Source organism: Parus major, chromosome 9 (assembly GCF_001522545.3).
Source record: "Parus major isolate Abel chromosome 9, Parus_major1.1, whole genome shotgun sequence".
In the NCBI taxonomy this organism is placed as follows: Eukaryota; Metazoa; Chordata; class Aves; order Passeriformes; family Paridae; genus Parus; species Parus major.
This window is the reverse complement of record NC_031778.1, coordinates 3697884-3720790: the sequence shown is the minus strand read 5'-3', so window position 1 is coordinate 3720790 and position 22907 is coordinate 3697884. Positions and strand designations below refer to the sequence as shown.

The following is a 22907-nucleotide window of genomic DNA, read 5'->3' as shown; positions in this document are numbered from 1 at the left end:
GCTTAGGAGCTCAGTTCTAGCCCAGAGCTCTGCTGGCTGGGCTGCCCAGACTCTGTGGCATCAGCAGCTGGAGGACAAACATGTGCTGTCATTCCAAGACCTGCTCCTGGCAAGACTGGCCTTGCAGTCCTTGCAGTCCAAGGACTGATTTGTTCTGTGTACAGAGGGCATCCTTCAGTGTCTGAATAAACCCTCCCATGTACACGGAGCTTGTTTTGGGAGCTATGCTATACTTCTCTATTTTATACATTGTATAGTAAAAATGATTATAAATCAAAGGTGAGAGATGAAAGAAAGTAATTAGAAGTGGCAAGAGAAGCATCTTTCCCCCTTAGAAAACAGCTTCTTAGTCAGCTAGAAGGTATCCGATTATCATATCCCTCACCCAACTACAGCCAGGAGTGAGGCTGGAAGCTCCTCAGCAGAAGCACACTCACAGAGCTGTAAACTCTGCCTCCTTCCAGGCCTCTCTTCCTAGATACCCTGGTAAGGGGAACTGAAGGGCTGAGGTGGTTATTTCCATGCCCATTAGGATTTAGACTGGTAGCTCATGCAGACTGGCATCTCCAGCTCAGAAAATGTGGAAAAATGTTTCAGAGACTGGGTGCCAGTTCATTATTTTAAGTCCACTGTGAGCCACCAGAGTCCTTTATACAACATGAGTATCAAATACTGAGATCAGTGCACAGCCCTGTTTAGGAGATGACAGGTAGGATATCTACAGATTTCTCTTTTTAAAAATGAAAGATTAATTAAGAACCACAGCGTTCTCTTTCTCAAAAGCATATTGAGACTGAAGTTCTTCCTTTTGAGTGATAACTCTCTTAATGCTTTCTTACAGTCTAAAAATTTGATAACTATCTGACTTATGACCCTTCCCCTTTACACTGACTTAACTGGAGTTCAGTATCTGGATCTGTGCCATGTCACACTCATGTAAGGGAGACATCATCCCCCTCACCATCATCCTCCAAATCTTCATCTTCATTATCCTTCTGCCTTGAAATGGACTCAAGTCAGTGGTGCCATTCCTTAATTTGCCGTTCCTTTAATTTTCTGTTTTATTTTGCAGGGAAGTATGTTCAGAATCAGTACAGATGTTACAGTGGTAGCACCCACCCCAAAGAGTAACTCTTCCCACAACAAAAGGTAACCAATCTTACATGAAAACAACTGGTAATCCAGCTGGGATTAACAGCTGGGAAATGGGAATGAGGACAGTGAAGGGAAAGCCATGGCTGAAATGGGAGCCAGCCTGATGGTGCACAGAAAGCTGTGTGGGGCCAGGCAATGCCCACCAGGATAATGGTGAGTGGGAGAGAACTCATCCCTGCAAAGGAAAGGATTTCTGTACGTTGATGCTCACTACTCTCAGTTGTAGAAGGAACCAGGGGCTATGGCAAAACATCAACCTTCTTGTGGACCCACATCTGCCCTATGGAAAAGCTTCTTGGGCCCCAGAATGCTGGGAAGAGTGCACCAGGCAGATCTTCTTAGGTGTCCCTCAGGTCAGCACTGGTTGGGCTCCACTCAGAGAAGCTCACTGCAAACTCAAGCATCAGTTTCTGTGCTAGGCTGGAAGTTAGGCTTTGGCTTAAAAGATCTGTATAGCACAAACCTTCAGCATCCTGCTTGTGAAATTGCCCACTAAAGTCTATAATGGTTTTGCATTTAAAACAATGACATCTTTAATAAGTGATCTAAATGTCATCCTATAAATGAAGAACGGAGCGTTCAGCAAAGCTCATTTGTTCCCATGTTTCTGTTCAGTTATTTAGCAACAAGAAGACAGAATGAAATTCCATTGCTGCACTGCATTAGAAATGCTGTCAAGACTGGCTAAAGATTAGTGATTTTGCTTCGGTTGGAATTTGTACAAGTAATGTTATCTAAAGAAGAACCATATGACGGCAAATTGAGAAGCACAGAACGAAAACTATTAAAGTTTAACCTAGCGGCAAAGTATCTAAAAAAACCCCAAAATGAGATATTCAGCAATCCATGTGAATATCTAAGATACCCAAAGAGCAAACCAAATTCCTCCAACTTCTCTTTATCAAACCCAAGTCATAGTATCTTCAGAGCATCTCTTTCAATTATAGATCCACAATGAGTTACTTTCCTTTGACAATGCTGTATCTGTTACTTTATAATTCATTAAAGAGGACTGATACTTAAAACAACAGAACGTGCCAATTTTCCAAAGTACAAAGAGGCATATGCACTAAGGAAAATTATTTATTCAAATAATTTAACTCTATCAGTATGCATTATCTTAGCACAGGCAGTTGTTATTTGATATATACCAAACCTGCTTCTATGAATGCTATTTAGATTAGAAGTATGAGCAGTTTAGTTTGAAGAGGGTCTCAGACAATACATTACCTTCACCTGCAAATACTCACTTTTATTGAGTGCTTCTTGCTTGAATGCTGGAGTAGTGGTACACAGCATTACCACTGCTCACTGTACAACATTCATGCATGTTCCATAAAATACAACAAAAAAAGACTCATGGGGTGAACAGCCTAACATGTGGAAGCAACCTGTGCAGTGAACTGGAGCAATAGTAAACCAGAAAAAGAAAGATAATATTGGACAGCACTTTCCTCAGCTAAGAAATTCTGAGCCTTGTAGTTACAGCACAAGTGGAGGAGACAGGAAATCTGGGATTTATTCTGGGATCTGTCACAGATTTCCTGCATGGCTTTAAGAAAGTCCTGTGGGGTTAACTTCAACCATGGGGTCTTGTTCCTTTGAGAGCAGCTCTTACCCCTATCTCAACCCTCCCTTACAGTGAGAGCTAATGAACACTGAGGGAGGTGTTACTGGTGCAACTTTTGGACAGAAGAAACAGCAGTCAGGTCTCATGCAGGTGACACTGTATGATCACAAGCAGCCTGGGCAATAATAGTCCAAACACCAAGGCAGGCAACACCCTCTTCCCCAGGAGCTGGCAGGGAGGGAGTAAAAAGGACGTGCGCTCCAGCCAGGGCAGGTGGAATCAAGAAACAGAAGTTCATCTCTACTGGAAGCCAAGACTTCATTTCCCTACTTTCTCCCAAGCCTAAAAACTAAAGGGGGACCTGTAGGGCGTGTAATTTCTTGAACAACACCTCCTTTTCAGTTTTCACACAGAATACATTCTCCTCACACAATCCAGCTGTGGGAAACCAAGACACTCATTCCTCTAAAAGACACCTTCACACACTCAGCTAAGTTAGCCCAGAGTTTTCAGTTACAGAAAGAAGTACGATAATTTCAACAGCTCAGTTTTATTAACCCTTAACGTCCCAGCTTTGACCAAAACAGAATAAATCCCAGGTGTTCCTGTTGGGAGCTCATTATCTTTTGGGTTCTTCTGGCTGGAGAGATGGTTCCACTCATTCTCTGAGGACTACTCCAAAACTAGGATAACTAATCCACAATAAACCACTTTATGTTTTAGGTCACTTGCCTGGTGCTACCAGATGATCCATTTTTATCCCCTGTGTTCTGAGCTATTTTATTTCTACTAAGTGTTACTACATGCAAGGGAAATAAACCCTCTAGAAGACAGCTCAGGGATGCTTTTGAGTTCAGTTAACAAGGATCTGGAACCAGGCATTACCCAACTAAGTTTCCTAACTTCTAGCCAATAGGGTTATTAAATCACAGCAGGTGATTCTACTTGTTTCTTGATGTTAATAGATGCCTGGATGCTAACCAAATTTGTAATGCTTTTGCAACTTTTAGTTATTTATGGAAAATGCAGTCTAGAAAAGCGTTATTTTGAATTTGGTCTATGCAAAGAATTTATCAAACTTCTGTAGTGATTTATTTTAGTATGTGCATCAAATCTTCAACTGAAGAATGATTTGTTTGAACTTTCATTTTCAGAGAAAGATCAGACTGGAATTGGACACTTGGGTCATAAAATAATATTGCATCACAATATCTTAAATCATTCTCAAGAATAAAGATGTGGCAACATAGAGCTGTATTCACATAACCCTAAATCACGTCTTTTGGTACAAATTGTCCTTTTTAGACAGCTGTGGGATTAAATTTCTAGGAGACCTGAAACCAATCACTGAAAACGAGGCACCTGGTTTCCCAAAGATACCCAGCTCAACTGGATCTGCTGGGCAGTTGTGGGAAACCAATCACTGAAATCCTAACTGCAAACAAGTGACTAGTGATCCTATTCAGTCCCACAAGCAGCACAACTCTAGAAATAAAACAGGAAGCAGGATAACAGCTTGTGTCCTGAGCTTCAGGCTCAGATTTGAATTCAGTTTTGACTAGAGATGCAAATACAAACTTTTAAATGAAAGCTTTATAACAAAACAAAAAGTTCAGGATACAGGGCCACAGGTTGTTTTTTTCCATGCTAAGTCTTCTCCCGGTGTGGAGGCAAATCCCATCCCTACAAACTCTTGCCCTGCATTGAGATGGTTGTGTCTGTCTGCTCACACTCATCCTCTTCCCCCTCAGCCCCATGTGCAGCTTCACCTTCTGAGCAGCATGCAGGAAGCAGAGTCACTGAGCAGATTCCTACATCATGCTAAACAAATGAACCTCCTCCTGATTCAGGGCCACTTATCAGCCCTTCCTCTTCACTAGCTCCTCCAGACACCTACAGGAATATTCCCAGTGACAGGGCTAATTATCCATCACAAGACATGAAGCATTCCACACATCCTAAAGAGGTACAGCGTTAGACCACGCCAAAATTACTGACAATGGGCTTTCTCCTTCTTAAGGGCTCTAAGGACACTAGACCAAAATATTCTGGACATAATTTTTCTGTTTAAATCCACAGTGACTTTAAAGAGGTTGACAGTGAAAAGCTTCTGACCTAAGGTATAAAACCAACATCTTCCTGAAGTCTACAGGCTTAGGTTCTATGACTCTTGGACATAGCACAGGCCATGCAAATATCTGTCCTAATAAAATGCATCTAATTGCTACTTACTGTTCCAATTATTTTTCTTCTGATGCTGCATCAGAATCTTTAAGAAACTTCTCAGAAAGTTGAAAATAAGCTTATGGTAAAAAATCTCTTCTATGGTGGAATTTAAAATGCAAGACAGTCAAATATGTAGAAAAATTAAAGATTATTAAATATGTCTTCTGTATGAGATGCATTTTGTGTAAGCTTTTATATTCTCTTTCCCAGAATTCACATCCATCTATCTACACAAAGCCTGCTCACCTATATCCACATTTTCTAGCACAAGTTTTGCTACTTGTCTCTACTCTTAAGTGTGTGTTAAATGCAGTTATAAATTACCTGAGCCTGTCCTTACTGGCCTGCAAGTGGAGTTCTCATAGCCACACACCTTCTGGGCTCAGCTACTCCAGCTAACAGGGACACCACAGTGCTCCTGCTTTGGAGCAAATGCTCCCTGCCCGCATTCCATCATTTCCCAGGAATACCAAAACCAGGTTCCAATTCTGAAACACAAAATGAGGACTTTTCACATCTTCATTCGTGATTAGAAAACAAAAAGTCTTCACCTTCTTTACCAGTTCTAAGAATGACTCAAACTTTTGAAACAAAACATTGAGTGCTGTTGTTTTATAGCCTTGCTCTATCTAAAGCAACTTGGGAAGGCTTCTCCACACTGTGCTAACAGGAGCAACAGAAAAGCCTCCCAGTTGTGCCTGCATAAAATCTGGGACATGTATTTGTCACTGTGTTTGTGGGCCTTTAATGCTGACACATTTCTGAGAATACAGGAGAACAGAAACACAAAAGAGAGGCTTAAGGTGATGCTGCAATTATTGTTGGGTCATTCTAAGCATAGGAATGAGGTTCAGCTCATCTAGAAGGGATTAGAAGACCAGATTGTTCACCATATAAGAGAAAATGTAGAGAGTTTTTAATAAATATTTTTTTCATGGTGTTACTGCATTTTGACAGCAATGTAATTTTGTTAAAATATCATAAGAATAGTTTATTACCTCAGAGCATACCTTCAAAATCTAAACTGAGTTCCACAGAACAGTTCCAGATAATTGACATCAGAACAGTGCTCATCTGTTGTTCTTCCTAGAAATCTGGTACTTCAGAAATTAACTGAAATTAACAATCATAAACATTAAAAATAAAAAATCTCCTTCAAAAGAGGAAAATGTGTGAGCTAAAGACAACAGAGTCAATGACTGGATAATATGTTACCACGGTCCTGTCTAAATTACAATATTGTAATTGTTTTCTTCTATGTTACATTTCCAGATATTTTTATGTTATAGCAGACAACAACTTTAAAGTATTTCAAAAATTTTTATTCATTCTCTTTGTCTTTATTGCCATGAAACAGGCCCTCAGCCAGAATAGATTATTGTATAGCATAAACTTTAACCGGGGTTTGTAAGTTTTTGTCTGCATATTACACCATACATTTAGGAAATTACTGAAAATCTTACATTGCTCTTCTAGGAAGCAGAGGAAACATAATTATCCCTTTCTAATTATTGCACTTTGGCTTCCTTGGATTATTTGTTTAGCATGAAGATTTGTTTATGTTCACTGATACTTTGGTTAAGTTTATTCTTCATTTATTTTAATTTGATGTTCTAAGGATATTTTAGTGAACACTCCCTGTAAGACCTTCAACTATGGCCACCCACATCCTGAAATTTTCTCTCTACCTAATCCTGCCTTATGTCATAACACAGTTAATATATATATACATATATTTACAAAACACATTTATTCCTGCAAAATATACTGAGTATTTTGTATGTTATTTTAAAAAGCTTGTGTAGCATTGCACAGTGTGTGCATGTGTACATAAACACGTGTACTTGCTAGCCCCCCTAAGAACATGCACAGAGCTATTGTTGAAAATTTTCGTTAAAACTGTGTAAAGGAAGTCCATCTGCCACAGGTCAGGATGTCCTGTTTCTCTGAGGGGCTTCAGCTATTGCTTGGCCATTTTCTCACTGAAAACGCAAGTAGGAGACTTGAGGGCATTTAATCTGCTATTAAAACAAACTGATTTGGAAAAGGCATTTTGAAGAGTTTTCTCCTGGGAACTGAGAACCCTGAGGCACAGACACCTCCCCGGACACAGCACTCTCAGTTTTCTGCACTGGTGTCATGAGTGGGAAGGATGGGAGGAAAAATTCCTTCTGTAAGGAGGGGATATCATCTGGTCATGGAGATAACCTCAAAGGACAGCTTTGTTCCCAAGCAATAGCTGTGCCCAGCTTGTCTTTCAAGGCAAACCATAGCAGCGCCCAGCCCTGCTCTGGGGGCTCCTGGCAGTGGGGTGGGCTGTAGCTCGTGCCCTGCCCCAGCCCCTCAGCACAGGTGGCACTCCTGGCAGAGGGATGGCACAGAAACCCTTGGCTTCAAAAGGGACACAATTTGTATGTGCTCATGGTGTATATCTGCTTGCTTTGAGTCTGATTGCTTTGTAAGAGGATAGGGACAGCTCTGTGGCCAGTTTGGATTCCATTTTTATTTTGAATCATTGAAAGAAAACCCCAAAAGTTCAAACCTCAGAAAAATTCTTTTGTGATTCATTGGGTGTATTTTGTTTTACTTCAGCACTGCTCTCCAAAATGTTCAGCTTTAATTTTACAGTTGATCAGTCAGCAGGAAGTCCCAAATCTCATTTCCACTAAACAAGGGCTTTCCTTGTTTGTGTTCATCATTGAGAAATAAAAGATTCTAGCCATGAGAGGTTTACACTTACACACAGTAGTTATGAGTACCCAAACCAAAATGTTCTCGGTGGGGACTGGTGTCAGTCCCAACCAAACAAAACCAAGTGCCACAGGGATACGCCCTATTGCCAGGAAAAGAAGACGAGGACAGAAAGAGACAATGGGTGGAAAAAAAAGGAAGTGCATGAGAGGTCAAAAATGTCAAAATAAAGCACCAGAGTGGAACAGGGAGCAGAGAGACCAACAGCAAAAAAGAGACTGGGGGCAGAGAAGGGTCATTAATAAAGGCCATAAATATCTTAGTTTTCCCATCCAAGCTTCCTTTCCCAATGGAATGACTGCTGGTGTTTATCACGAGACAGAACTGGATGCTGCACTCAGATGGAGAAGGCAACCGGCAGAAACCTGAAATCAAATGTCTGCTCTGGGCTCTGCCTCTCCTTTTGGGCACTGAAAGCAGCATTGCCTCTGAGAATAATGAGACAATGCCCCCTTCATCCTGGCATCCAACAGGAGCCACAGGCCATGGATGACTCCCCAGTTCCATCAGAGCACAGCTGAAACAGCCTCTGTCCTCTGTTCACCCTCCTGTCCCAGAGACAGACGCACCTGCAGACACAAACCCTTCCTGCCCTACGGAGAGCACTCCAGTGGCGAGAGCAATAGAACATTCTAGGGTGCCTTAGGCAGAATGGCCACCCGTAACAGCCTTGGTGAGCCCTCACCATTCCATATTTCCCTCTTGTCTGAACAGCAATAATACACTCCATGCAAAATTCCTCAAGGCATTATTTCTGCCTGCCTGTCTGCAAAGTGAGATCATTAAGCCTGACAAACACAGGACACAAGTTTATCTTGATAAAAAGTGACCCATGCAGGCTGGTCAAGAGGGAGACCTAAAGCAGTGAGAAAGAGGTAGAATATGACATAGGAAAGTAATAACACACCACAAGGGGTTCAGCTTCATTCCCAAAACACACACAATCTTTTCTAAAGAGCCTGTGCAGGATTGGGCCCTTCAAAAATCATCAGTCATGCAAGGGCAGTGGTTCTGAAGCCACTTCTTTTTTGAAGTCATCCAAGAGCACTCAAACACTGAGAGAGTAACAGCTGTTGCACTGGTTGTCTTCAGGATGACTCTGGAGCCTGAAATAGGGATGCAAGGTTGCTATTGCCAGCTAACACCCTTTGCTTTTACCTGAGTTTTAAAATGTCCATTCTCATCATTGCCATGACACCAAATAAAAGGTTATTTGAGGAGAGAGGGGAGGGCAGCATTCTGTCATTCCTCCTTCCTCATTCATGGTAAGGAATGTGCTGATGATGCCAGGAACTGAAAATTCTGCCTTTTGATAGATTAATCGATTGGAGAGCTTTACAGTAGACCAAAAAATGGGAAAATGTTGTACTCACCAGTCTAACTCATTAAGAAATGTTCCCCGTGTAGTCATAATGCAGGAAAAAGAAAGTTTGTAAAGCTTTTAGACTGCAAAACCGGAGCATTTACACATTATAATTGTTTTCATAATAAAAAGGGAATATTACAAATATTTTTGAAACATGAGGATTCACGTGTTGAGACTTTTTCTGCTGTCGTTCCCTGGATGTCACACAGCCACACTGCCATCTAGCGCCCGAGGCCACATCCGCAGCGACAACGAGAACTTGGAAAGGATATTCTAAATTAGTTCACAATAACAAACACGGATCAATTTTGTTTGCCACCAGTGCAGTACTATATGATAAAAAAATCGCATCTGACAGATGACAAGGAAGATTTTTTTGTTGTTTTGTTTTTTGAGCAGGACCGAGGAAATTATGAGGAGAATGCAAAAGAATGTAAGACTATAAGCAATGTTAAACTGTCATTAAAAGGAACTATATAATCATATTTAGAGAATATAGTGAATTGGATGCACTGTATCAGCATTTAGAAGAAGTTTTATTGGGTCTACAATTCAAAAAAGAGAGAGGAAAGGAGCAGGGAAAAGAGGAACAACTAATTCAAATGATGCTCTGCTTTAAGGGCAAATATTCAGCCCTTCAGGCAGAAATGTGCATGAAAATTGCAGTTAATTTTGGACTCTGTTACACAAAACATGCCAAGCAATACCCTGCTAAGTCTGTACATATCAATCAAAAACTCCCCTGCCTCCTTAAAAAAAAGAATGGTACTTGGCTGGGAGCAATTCTGCTGCAGTGGAGCACCCAGGAAAAGTGAAATTATCTCAGTGCTGCCAAACTCTCTGTAAAATACCCTTGGATTGGCTGCATCTCAGAAACCCCTTGTAAGGTTTAGGAGAGGTCCGTGCTGCTGCAGAGCCTCTAAAGGGACAGAATCCAGTTTGCTTTTCCATGCAGCATTTAACCTCCCTTTCAGAGTCAGATCCTGAATTTCTGTGTCACAAACTACTGTGCTTTTAATCAAAATTCAAAAGGAAATTATCGACTCTGTTTAGTGACTGTTATGAAAAACAAAATGTTTTTAGGGAGGGCTTGAACAGAGGGAACAGGAAAGTCTTAGGTCAGTTTTGAGTAGATATAAAACTGCATCCTGAGGCTGCAATTACCTGAAAAGCTGTGACAGTCTGGAAGTTTGCTGCTAACAAAGTAGGAAGATTCTGCTTCCATTTTTTCTTTAGACGGTCTGGAATTCAGTGGGTCCCTCTGTCACTTGACTCAGCTCAATAACCAAAAAGAAAATTGATTCATTGTTTCCACTTACATTCTGAAGTTGTTTATGAAAAGATATAATGTGTGTATTTGGAGCAGGTATAGGGGAGGAATCAGAAACAGACTGGCCAGAAATGAGTAAATAAAAGGGAAGATCAAGACATTCCGTTTTCTTGTGCAGATGTAAAAAAATTAAATGAATAAAAAAGATCTAACCAGACAAAAACACTCGGACTTCTAGCAGTTTTCATTTTTTAATTTTCAGTCTATTTGCTTGCTGTAGTTGTTTCTTATCCCCTTCCCCAACACTGGAAGAATTCCCTCTGTGTCCCACACTCATCTCTGACAATGGGGACACCCTGCACTGTGCACAGGGCAGTGCTTTGTTTCTGTCACTAATATTTCCCCTGCCATGGGGCTATCTGCTGGCTTTTTTTGCCTCAAAGAATTTAATAAAATCACTACAAGACCCCTCCAGCTGCCCAGCTACATTATTTATTAAGATATGAAATAATGTGCGTTCACAAAATGCCAGCACCTGTTCTACCCCAGCACACAAACCCTGCCATCTGTTAGTACCCATTCCATTCCTGCAGAATGCCATGGGCAGCATGCAGGGCATGCAGGAGAAAGCCCTGTGGAAACGAAGGGTTCTACCTATAAACACTCTCTGAAAACCCACAGAAGCATAAATGTAATTTCTTACTTGGTGCGCAGGTTTAAAACACTTCAGGAAGAACATACATATATATTTTGCCCCAAATACAGCAGGGATAGCACCAACTGAATAATTTTTTATTGTGGCTCTTCTGGAAATCATCTCATTCTCCAGACACTTTGTCCAAAAAATTAATGGGAGCCTTCCTATTAGCTCCAGTGAGCAACCCAATAAATGTCAAGAGGTTTACTTAGAAATAAATGGGGAAAAATAATCTGGTAAACTACTGGAATTGTTGATAAAATAATTAAATTGAAAACCATAAAATGAGACAATATCCCAGATGAAACTTGGATTTAAAAAAGCAGGAAAACCAGACCTCCACACTTAATACTTAATTGTATTTCTGTTTTAGTTTCTAGAATTTTCTTGCTTCCTTTCTATTCAAGCAAATCAGCTAGAACAAACACAACTGGAAAGTGTTCTTGTGAGACTGGCTCTTCACTAAAGAGCTGAATAACCATTTCTTCTTGGACCTAAAGACAACCTTCATCTCAAACAGGTAAATAGAGCTTGGATTTTACAATGGAACAGGAATGGCTAAAATTTAAATGGACACAAAATTATTTTATCTCTGCTTCTGTGAGATAAAAATATCTTTTACTTTCTGAGGCTTTTCTTTCACTTATTTGATCCTGAAGAAAAGATACTGTAGATTTATGTGTTGTTTGTCCTGGAGAGCACAGCTGGTTTAGCTTTTCTGTCAGACCCCCAGGAACCCATCTTTAAAATTACTTTTTTTAAATGCACAGTGGGTTTGCCTAAACAAATTTAATTTGTATTACAGTCTGGATCCAAAGGAAGGAATAAGAAAAAAACAGAAGGAAAAAACCAAATATACAAACACATCTCCAGTGCAACCTTTAAAAGAGAAGGGATTCTGTTTTAAATAGTGTGATATTATGAAATAGTTTAAAAAGTTAGCCCTATCTTGGAGGCTATTTTTATATACGGTAGCAAGCCAAAGGTATACAATGCCCTTATCAGCAACAACAAAGAAAATGAAAAAGTGCAGACTGTTAAATGGCAAACTACAGGAGCTATTTCCACAAAAATATTAATTTGGGGAAAGATGAAAGAAGAATCAAGGTGACAAAAAACATCCTAATAAATCCTGATGAATTCAAAGTAATATGAAGAGAGGACGGCTTAGGGGTACTATGAAAAACTATGAGGACACTTAAAGAAAAATAACTGCATAAAAGGAGAAGTGAATTGTAAAAGAATCCCAGCCAGATGAATCTCTGAGGGAAAAAGAACTTGAGAAGGGAATGGCATGCAGATAAGAGTGATTTCTTGGCATCACTAAGCAACGAGATGGTTGGTGTGAAGTAACAGCTCTTTAAACTGGAAAAAAAAATAAACAAAATTATAGAAGCTGGACCATTCTGGGGTGGAAAAATTAATGTATTTAACTGTTACAAGTCACAAGAAAACAAATATATTCACCTTCTGAAGCAATTGAAGAGTGAAGTGGTTGCCCGTTAATATAATCAACTCTTACGAGAACAGGCTGGAAGAAACAAAACTTGGCAGTCACCACTGAGAGGTATTAAAACAGTTTATAACTAGGGGGATGTGCTTCTTTGCCAGGTAAATTCGTTGATAAAATAATTAAATTGAAAACCATAAAATGAGACAATAGCCCAGATGAAACTTGAATTTAAAAAAGCAGGAAAACCAGACCTCCACACTTCTTTGTGAGGTTGACAAAACACGACAAACTACTGGTTAGTAGACACATAGGATTTAGATTTTTATGAAACATTTGACAACAGGCCAGACAATACACACATCTAGGTTTAATTTGGACAGTTCTGGTTTCAGAAGATTCTCTCAGGTGTCAGGTTTCAGTGAAAAACAGATAAAAGTACAATTATGAGAACAAGGTATTGACTACTTGTGCTAGCAACAGAAGAGAAGGAAAATAATATAATTAACCTTTAAACTGGAGGGTGCCATCTCCTAATTTTCCTGTGCCCAAAGAACAAAACAAACCAACAATTCTGCCAGGATCATCGCTCTGTCCTTCTCCTGTGGAAACAAAGGGATCAGACACATCCCACCTGCCCACACATAACAGTGCGCTGCACACCAGATTTAGATCACAGTGCCCTGGCAAGCCCTTGGATCCAGAAGGACAGGACTTGAAATAGTGATGGAATGTAGAGGGAGGTTAAAAACTATTAAGAATGGGAAAAACAACAATTACTGAAAGCATACCTTACTTTGAATAATACTGAATATGAAATATGTACTATTATTTCTGTCCTTGACAACTCCATTTAAAAGATAAGTATTACAAGAAGAGAGAGGAATAATAAAATTAATTTTAAAAATAGGGACTCCTAATTCAAAACCTCCTGAAGTTAGGAAAGGACTTTAATGGGCTTTGGCTCAAGCCCTTATAATGCAGCAAAGAAAACAATATAAAACTGAAGTGGGATTTATATTCCTACTATAAATAATGTATGTAAACTCAACTACTGGAGACAGTCTTTGTGTGGATCTAATTTATCATTATTATAGTGAGATTATGGCAGCTTTATGCGAGACAGAGGCAAATGTGGGTCATTAATGAAAACAGTTTATTTACATTACCCGCTGCAGCTCCTCAGGCACTTTCCCTGCTCTACACCCTCGCTCCTGCCCCACCGTGGCCCACAGGAACACAGCACACGAGCTCAGGGCAAGCGTGGCTGAAACAAGACTGAAAATTAGAAAATAAAGAGCACAGATAATCCTTCCTGCTTTGTCATTTCCCCTTCGAATTGGAAACACAGATGTCAAATTCTCACGGCACAAATAAAACCTCGAGGTGTGTTTGGTCTTCACCCTGTGCTGACTATGAGCACTTGCTGAAAGTGACAACACCAAAGGAACAGCTTTGGAAGCTTTTTGCACCATGTTTCCCCAGTCCCTCTCGCTGGGGATATTTGCAGCAGCAGAAGGCAGCCTGCACACAGTAAGAATGTCGAAGCTGAGCTCCATTACCTGATGTTCAGTGGGAAACTCTGAAAATAGGTTATGCTATTGAAAATGACAACTCCAACGATTCCAGCAAAAAATACCCACTCCCTCAATGTACACAGTGGAACAAAACCAGCCATGTGTAATATTTCATTCCTTTAAAAACCAGTTTGATGATATAATAAGGTTTGTGTCATCTCTCTTATGTCAGCACTCTACATCTTCTCTGGAAAAAATAATTTATCTTCAAACTAATCCATGCAGGTTTAGTAAAAAAAGCTTCCAACCTGGTCTATTGTGTCCTCCAGAAAAAAGTTCTGCAGGATTGCCAGATTTTTTCTTCTCAGGAACAAGAGAACCAACCATTAATTTTAAAAAGATCACATCATTAACTGTGAACACATGCACAGGCTAATTGGGTTCACTCTGTGTCCTTCACATAACAATTGGATGCAGAGTTACCAAACCTGACATTTTGTCTGTATTTTTTCCAAGAAAGAATTCTCCCTTCCAAACAACTTCTCACTACTAATTTGACATATTTATGGCTCAGGAAGACTAGTAAACTACAGCCCCTAATTTTATCAATTAAATAGGCAAAGCAACAACACAAGCTCCTAAGCTCCTCATTTGTCTCCTCTTTCCCTGAGATATCAACCACTGGTGCACTCTCAGCAGTTACCTGATCCTTTTGCTCTCCTGAAACTGCCAGTGAAAAGGAAATGAATGCCAACTGTGCAGATGATTTTGTATTGACACTTTCCCAATATAATCCAGACTTGCACCACCAGTGTGTTTCACTGAGGACATCCACCCATCATCAGATGGTTGTAATTTTCCAACAGCAACTGTCCTGGGACTCACTGAAAATAATAACAAAAGCTCAGAAACATTCTTTATTTCATTATTGATTTTTACACCACCTATTCTTCAAGCTGGTGTTATTTTTTTGACTACATCAATAAAAAATATCCTATTTAAAGCTGTTACTTCAGTATAAATTTAAACCACAATAAAATATAACCAACCCTCCCGTTATAAATGATCCTACTTTATAAATCATGTTAACCTGCTATACTTCCATCTACAGTATAGTTAGTTAATATTTCCTTTCATCCCACCAGCCAAAAAGGTTAATCCTCACAGCAGCTGTTACTACTTCAGTACAGACTCAATGTGAATTTAACCTCTCCTGGATATTGCCCAATAAATTCTGTTGTTTTTCTAAGCACTTCTGTGAATTAAAATGGATGTTGGCTTGCCATCCAAACTCATGAACAGGTCTGAAGTGGCTTTTAGGCACGTTGCCAAAAAACTTCCCAATTCCCTTATAGGGGTATAGCTCTCACTCCAGAGATCTTCCATGCAAGAATTGAAAAACAACACCTTCTCCATTTCATCAAAATTATTTTTCATTTTCTTAGCATTGTTTTAATAAATTCTGCACAAAATTACATTAAAATAATATTAAGGGTTTCATTTGCCCTCTGCAATACCCAGTAATTTAAACTTAGCTGCAGCAAGGCAAATATGAGACGAACATATCCTCCTGCAACCTTCCTGACAAGGCCAAGATATTGAAAAGCCCGAATATTAAATTCAACCCAGAACATGTGTTTGGGTATAAGGCTGGGGAAAACAGGAATACTCCCTATTAAAAAAAATAAATCAATTATAAGAATACATTATAAGAATTATAAGAAATTATAATTATAGAAATACAATTATAGAAATATAATTATAAGAATACATTTTTTTAGCTGATACTTAAGTTTATTCTAACTAAAACAAATATATCTTAAAAAGCCTTCATTTTCTCCCAGACTTCAATCCTCATTTTCAAAAGTAGTATAACTTAGACTGTGATGTGGCAAAGCAATGAACAACCCTCTAAAGTTTAAAACAATTGGAGACCCACAGAACATAAGCACATCGCTTGTGTCGCCCCCCCCTGGAGTTTAAACCTTTCCTGTTTCAATGGGAAGTCGTGAGCCAGCTTGCACCGATGGGTGGCTTTGAACCCTCTGGAACTTGAGGCATTCTGGGCTCTTGGGCAGAGACTTGCCTGCTGATAAGAGAATCGTAGAATAATCAAGATTTGAAGAGGCCTTCAAGATCAAATTCTGTTTCACACCCCCCTAAGCGCAGTCTGTAAGACTGAAATTCACAACAGGAGATACCAACTAGAGTAAATAAACTTCAAGTCATAATAAACTTCCAACCCCCTGAAACAGGCCCAGTTGTAAAAAGTCAGTACTCCCTCTTCACAGACATTAGAGCCTGTATGTCCTAATTACTGAATATAAAGCTGATTTTGGTTTTATGGTTAAGTGCAGTTATATTTTTTCGTTCCTTTACAGAAGCGTTAAAGCTCCCCGAACATGAGGGCAGCAATTCCTCCCCACTCGCGGCAGTGAAGCCGTGGCCGGGCTGACGAGGCCGATGCCTCGCAGAGCACAGGTGGCTCCGGGCACCATGCGGGACATGCCGGAGCGGCACACAGAGCCAGTTGGGGTTTAATGTGCGGATTTCCAGCTGTTCCTCTCCGGGGGGCAGCCTGGCCGGACACGGGGCCGGGAGCTGACCCTCACAGCCGCCGACCCTTACAGCCGCCGACCCTCACAGCGCGCACCTCTCCGCACTCGCGGCGGCCGCGGCTCATCAGCGCTTTAATCCCACACGGTGGCTCAATTCCCCCGTTTCTCCTCTTATGGGAACTCCCCGCCACGGAAGGGAACCCGCAGCCCTGCTCCGTGCCCTGGGCGGCTGAGGGAGCCGGGCACCCCCCGCTCCTGCCAGGGTTGTAGCACTGCCGCTGAATAGGCTCCCCGCCCTCACCGGGCCCTCAGCAACGTTTTAATGGCACAAACGCGCTGGGAGCGCTCGGAGCAACAACGTTCTTGTTCTTTTCCTCAGGGAGTGCCGCGGGAGGAGACGTGGGGGACACCCCATACCAATCTACAGTTCCTCATGAGGGGAAGCGGAGGGTCAGGTACTGATCTCTGCTCTCTGTCAACCACTGACAGGACCCGAGAGAACGGCCTGAAGCTGAGCCTGGAGAGGTTTAGGTTGGATATCTCGAGGTTTTTCACCCAGAGTGGCTGGGCACTGAAACAGGCTCTGCAGGGCAATGGTCACAGCAGCACCAAGCCTGTCTGAGTTCAAGAAGCATTAGGACAACGCCTCAGGCACAAGGTGCAACTTTTGGCACAGAGTGTGACTGCTGTGCAGGCCCGGGAGGAGCGGGACTCACCGCTCCCGGCGGGTTCCTGCCCGCTCGGACTATTCTGCGGCTCCGTGACTCCATTTCCCGGCGCGCCGTGGGGCGGGAAGGGGCGGGAGCGAAGATGGCGGCGCTGGGGGCGCGGGGCTCGGCGGCGCTGCCCTCGCGGCTGCGGGCGCTGTGGGCGCTCCCCACCCGGCGGGCGCTGGCTGCGGATGCGGGCGGTACGCGAGGGGACCCGGGAGCACCCTCAGAGCGCTCCCGGCCGCCCAGCCTCGGGGTTCAGACGCCCCGCGTGGCGGTGGTGGTGGGCGGCTGCGGTCCCCGTGGGGAGGGATGCGGTCGGGCCTGGTGAGGGGCCACGGAGGGCCCGGCGGGGCGGGAGGAGCCGTGAGGGCAAGGGATGGCCGCGGCCGTCCCCTCAGCCCCCGGGTAACAGCGTGTGCCCACTCCCGCAGAGGGAAAGTCCGCCCCGCCGAAGCCCGCCTTCACGGACGAAGCGGTTCAGACACTGCTTTACAAAATGACGGGACTCGACTTGCGCAAAGTGTTCCGGCCTGTGAAAAAGGACCTCAAGCCGCCCCACTACAAGCTGATGACCGAAGCTCAGCTAGAAGAGGTAGGTTGGTCTGTTTCCTTCGGAAGTAAGTGTTGGTTTTAGACAAATGCCTGTAATAGCCCAGATTTCTGCCTTCCTTACTGCTGTGTTTGAAAGCATTCTGGTTTCTTTATTTTGTTTCAGATTATTCCCTAAGTCAGTGTAAATCTGTGTTTCTTCATTTGAATTAATTTGGTTTGTCCAATTTTGTGCGGTTTTGATGGAATATGGAAGGAAATATTGACAGTTTCTCTTTATTAACCTGTTATGCTTCCTAACTCTGTCAAATACCTTCATCTGATACTTAAGTTGTAGCCCTGGGAAGCCTTTGACTGTTTTTTTTTTCCCCTCTCACCTGTGGTCTGACTTCATTCAGGATGACAAAGGGACCTGACTTAAGCCGGTTCTGCTGTAGCCACAATTAAAACTATATACAAACTGCTGGCTGTGGTTTATACTTTGGGGGAAATTTACTATGGAAATACATCTGAAATAAACTTGGTGTTTGCGGTATTATGTCTGTTGTAGTTTTGTAACTTCCTCCAGCATTTTGTCCAGGTTTTAGTAGTGGTAAATTGTTTATGTGAAATTTACCTACCTGGAGGTGGTATTGGTGTCTCACTTTTTTCTCAACTGCAGAATTAAAAAAACTGGCTTCTCTAAATGAAAATATTTGTCCCCAGATTGTATGTTATCTTTCCAATAGGATGATATTTTTAATTGTAAGATTAAACTACATTTTTTCCCCCTACAAGGCCACAAGAAAAGCCATTGAGGAAGCTAAAACAAAATTAATCATGCCCCCTGTTTTGAATGAACGAGAGCCAATTGATGATGTCTTAGCAGAAGACAAAGTCCTTGAAGGAACTGAAACTGCAAAATATGTGTTTACAGATTTAAGTTACTCCATTCCACATCGTGTAAGTAATGTGATCAACAGTATGAATTTGTTCTCAAAATAAGCTGTAATGAAAATGTAGATGGATCAGTTTGCAAAAGGGCTGAGGAGTTGAAAATTCAGTCTGGTACAAGGCAGTAGAGAAAAATGTATTTCTATGTACTTGCTTCTAACTGATAATCATAAATTACATTCTGCTACTCAAAAGCAGGCATAGGGAAAGCTGTGTGGTAGGTAGTTAATTATTTTATAAGCAGGTGCTTGTGATATGCTAGGAGTGCTGAGTTTCTCCATGCTCCTGGAAGCTTTCTGTAGTGTTGGATTCCTCTGTAAGGTGGAACTACTCCACAGTTGCAAAGGTCTGGTGGAAAGCTGGTGGAAATGATGAATGAATTCCCAGGAAATCTGTAAAGAAATAGTTGTCTAATGGAATCGGGGAGTATAGGGATAAAGTTTTCTTTGTGTAATGAGACATCTTGATTGTCTTTAAGTACCAGTAATAAGAGGCAGGAAAAATTCTTAACAAAGTTTTTGAGTCCCAAGAAGCCTTTATGGTTCAAATATGGATATAGTGATGGTCCTGTGAAATGAACTGCTGCTTCATATTGAAAACTTCCTTGTCAAACAAACTTTCCCATTTGCCACCCTAAAGCAATTCTACTTGTGAACAGATCTGAGTATATTGTTTAATTTGTTGTATTTTTTTTGCCTTGCACTTGCCCTTACTTGATTCTAGCACCTAAAAGGTAAAAAAGCACATGACACTTGCATTCCTAATGATGTATGGATTATCAAATGATAAAATCAGGCTAACTGCCTGTCTGGGTGTGAGTTATGTTATCTCTAAACTTCTCAGAGCTGTAGCGCTCCGTGTTGGCACATGCATAGTGGTCAGCCAGTAAAACTGAGTGCAAAAGCAGTACTTAAGCAGGTAGAAAGGCAGAAATGATGAATCTGGCGCGTCGCAGCAGTTTGTTAGAAGCTGGTGTTATTAGGGTGACTTTAGGAGTAGAAGGACTTTGACAAATTAGGGTTTTTTTTAGGACAGTTCTGGCTATGAAAAGAGAAGGCTTTAGACAATGTTTGGTTTTTCTCTCATTTCCAGGAACGTTTCATTGTAGTTAGAGAACCAAACGGAGTGTTACGCAAAGCCACCTGGGAGGAACGAGACAGGATGATCCAGATATTCTTCCCAAAGGAAGGGCGCAGGGTGATTCCCCCCACATTATTCAAGGATGAAAACCTAGGGGTAAGCTCTTCCTGGCTTTGAAACTGAGCACTTTCACTTCATTGCAGTCTGACAGTGAATCTCTGCTCTTTGGGCAGAGTAACTCAGAACAAGCCATTCTGCATGCGTGTGTTTAGCTGCTTGAATTCCGTTTTGAACAGTCCTCTTTCATTGTAACTTGGTTAAAATACTTGAAACAAAGTTCCAGGTTAGGACCAGGTAAGTCCTGGGTAGGTGTAAATACTGTGTTACACTAGAAACAATCGCACATTTAATCTGGAAATGTGAACTGGTGTTTCAGAATTAAAAATCAAGAAACATTATGTCATCAAGGCAGTTGCTGTACTTCTGTCCATTTTGAATTTTGATGAAGGGGTTACTCACTGTAAGTGTTGCCCAGAACAGTGTTGTGTCTGCTGGTTTTGATTCTGGAGAGTTGGGATGGTGTGATTACATAATCTGCTTCTGAATCTAAACTGTTATTTCAGACTGTATTTCAGCAAGACCGTCATGAAGATGTCCTGAACATGTGCATTGCACAATTTGAGCCAGATTCCCCTGACTATATCAGAGTGAGTTTCCTTTTTTTTAGCAAAAAAAAAATCCTGATGGAGAATTGTAGGGTTTATTTTGTAAACATAAATATTTGTCTGGGGAGTGGAGGTGTTGGTCATATGTGCTCTAATTTTCCCATATAGATTATCCTTGTGATGAGTTTTGGCATTTACTTTTATGCAGAACAGTAAAACAGGATCTTGCACAAGTAATTTTCACCAGCCTAGAAAGGTAGTGCACATACAAAAATAGTCCTTATTCAGGTACTTCTGGTATCAAAGCAGAATTGAGGGTAACACTTGTCAGGGGATCTTAGCAGGGTTGTGCTGCTGAAGTCACACTGACTGCTGGTGGGAGCTGGCAGGACCGGCTAGGGATACATAGCTATGCCTAAGTACCAAGGCCTGGGCTAGCCCAGTGGTACCCTGAATTATAACAGGCATATGGTTCAGCATGTGGCTTACTCCTGCACCTTAGGGAAATAAAAAGGATTAAAAGCTCAGAGAGGTGCAGGGGGAAAGCTATCACCAGGCTCCAGCTGTGCAGTGAAACAGCCCTGTGTGTGCAGGTTCACCACCGCACCTACGAGGACATCGAGAAACACGCCAAGTACGACCTGCTGCGCTCAACCAGGCACTTCGGGGGCATGGTGTGGTACCTGGTCAGCAGGAAGAAGACAGATGGTTTACTCATAGACATGATCAACAGAGACCTGTGAGTACAGGCTGGCACTTCTAAGTGCACTTCTAATCCTGCTTAGCCTTAGAACAAGTACCACTGTTTGGCAATAAAAACAGTATTTCTGTCAGATGGATGAAAGTTTCCGTTTGCATAATGGTTTAGACCAGTTCTGTTATCTGTACAGGTACTGTACAGCAGCACCAGGAACAGTTCATGAAGTTGGAGGGTGTGTGTGTGTATATATATATATAGTTTCTGCAGAAATTAGCCTTCTGTAGTTTTTGCGTTTTTGTTGGGTTTTTTTTGCTGCTGGTGGTGGTTTTTCTGTTTTTCTGTTTTTGGTTGTTCTTTTTTGTTTTTTGGTTTTTTTTGTTTCCCATGTAATTGTGAGGATAGTTCCAGCTCTGAGCACTGCTGATCTTAAAGCCTGACATTTTCATACTAAGCTCAGTTTTGGCTTATAAGGTTGATACACTATGGGTTTTAGAGCAATTCCTAAGTAGCTTAGGAACATGTACATAAGGTTTCATTTTAAATGGGTGGATTTCTGTAAAATACAGTACTAAATTTATTCAAAGTTCCCTGAAGTGAGCAATATTCAATAGTTCACACTAGAGCTGGGAGAAAGTTGTACAATTAGAAGTTGCAGTGATGGTGGCATTTATTTCCTGCTGTTTCAGTGGTCAGATCTTGCTCTTAAACCTGAGCATATGGAGAAATCAGGAAGATTCCTGGTTTAGAATCAGATTGGCAAAGGGAAAATTCATGTATCTGGCCAATTTAAATATGCAGAGTTTAGAATGTCTTTCCCTTCCACAAACTTCAGTCATTTTAAATTCACCTGAGAGCTCTGTGTCACAGGATTTCTAATGCTACTTCTGTAAGACATACTGGTCATCGCAGCCTGTGTTAGAAAGCTCACTAAACACTCACTATTGGTAATTAATTGTATTTTCAGAGGGATGTCAGCTGTATTACTGCTGAGCAGGCCAGCAGGCTTCAGCTGCAGGAGGGACAGATGCAGGCCTGTGTAGTCCAGGGACTGGATACTCAGTGGAACCAGCAGTTTGGCAACCTGTGCTGTGCACAGTACATCACAAAATACACTCTCTGGAAATACTCTGAAGAGAAAGGACTAGCTAAAATGAGCCTTTCTTTGTTCAGGCTGGAGGATGCTACAAGTTTAATTACACTGTATCATATGCTTCACCCTGAATGTCAGTCAGCAAAGGAAACTAAAGAAGGGAAACTTGGAGGAGTTGATCTGATCAAGGTAAGCTTTTCTGCTTTAAACTGTTTAACCTGCAGACGAGGGCCTCTAACCAGCAGAACCCCATTTAGTAGTTAAAGTTCTCCTTACCTTAGGAAGCAGATATTTAAGCAGAACTGTTGTACATGCCAGGCTGGGGTTTTTGTTAAACTGTATGTATATACAGCTGCACCAGGATTTCAGCTGTGGGAGGCTGATCTGACACTGGCATGATGACTCTGCTGTTAATTAACCACTCTCCTGCCATGGCTGCAGGTATTTGTAAAAACTGAATCCCAGAGAGAAGGTTATATCCAGCTGGCCCTGCAGGCTTATGAAGAAGCAATGGCTACTTCTTCAGCTTCGTGAAATAAACCTCAGCTCATCAGAAGTTTTAAGTCTGTTTATAAACATTTTCTGTACAGGATTCCACAATAAATACTTGAAAATGA

General features: G+C 41.5%; 1 protein-coding gene and 1 long non-coding RNA gene across 11 annotated transcripts; one reads left to right on the top strand and one right to left on the bottom strand.

Moving 5' to 3' along the window:
• Positions 1-5281: 5281 nt before the first annotated feature.
• On the bottom strand, positions 5282-17363 carry LOC117244846. 9 transcript variants are annotated; one of them, XR_004498664.1, is made up of 7 exons: positions 17277-17363; positions 15988-16091; positions 13655-14886; positions 12995-13087; positions 12503-12566; positions 5962-12400; positions 5282-5439 (listed from the first exon to the last, which is right to left on the bottom strand). It is a non-coding gene; the product is annotated as an uncharacterized LOC117244846 (long non-coding RNA). The 9 variants fall into 9 exon arrangements; XR_004498658.1 differs by having other exon boundaries at positions 13655-13763; positions 14706-16091; positions 17277-17362; XR_004498661.1 differs by having other exon boundaries at positions 13655-13752; positions 14706-16091; positions 17277-17362.
• Positions 16979-22907, top strand: MRPS22 (mitochondrial ribosomal protein S22). Of its 2 annotated transcripts, none has more exons than XM_033516626.1 (8): positions 16979-17015; positions 17705-17865; positions 18600-18764; positions 19848-19991; positions 20459-20542; positions 21094-21239; positions 22371-22479; positions 22732-22907. In XM_033516626.1, exons 1-8 carry the CDS (start codon positions 16994-16996, stop codon positions 22822-22824), a joined length of 924 nt encoding a protein of 307 aa, XP_033372517.1. In that variant the 5' UTR covers positions 16979-16993; the 3' UTR covers positions 22825-22907. The 2 variants fall into 2 exon arrangements, with proteins under 2 accessions (XP_033372517.1, XP_015493340.1); XM_015637854.2 differs by lacking the exon at positions 16979-17015 and adding an exon at positions 17361-17470.

Excerpts from the sequence above, each read along its gene's own strand:
- MRPS22 (XM_015637854.2), top strand. The coding sequence starts at position 17,371 with ATGGCGGCGCTGGGGGCGCGGGGCTCGGCGGCGCTGCCCTCGCGGCTG. Across the intron at positions 17,866-18,599 it reads CCGAAGCTCAGCTAGAAGAG|GCCACAAGAAAAGCCATTGA; the intron begins GTAGGTTGGTCT and ends TCCCCCTACAAG. Across the intron at positions 22,480-22,731 it reads GAGGAGTTGATCTGATCAAG|GTATTTGTAAAAACTGAATC; the intron begins GTAAGCTTTTCT and ends CCATGGCTGCAG.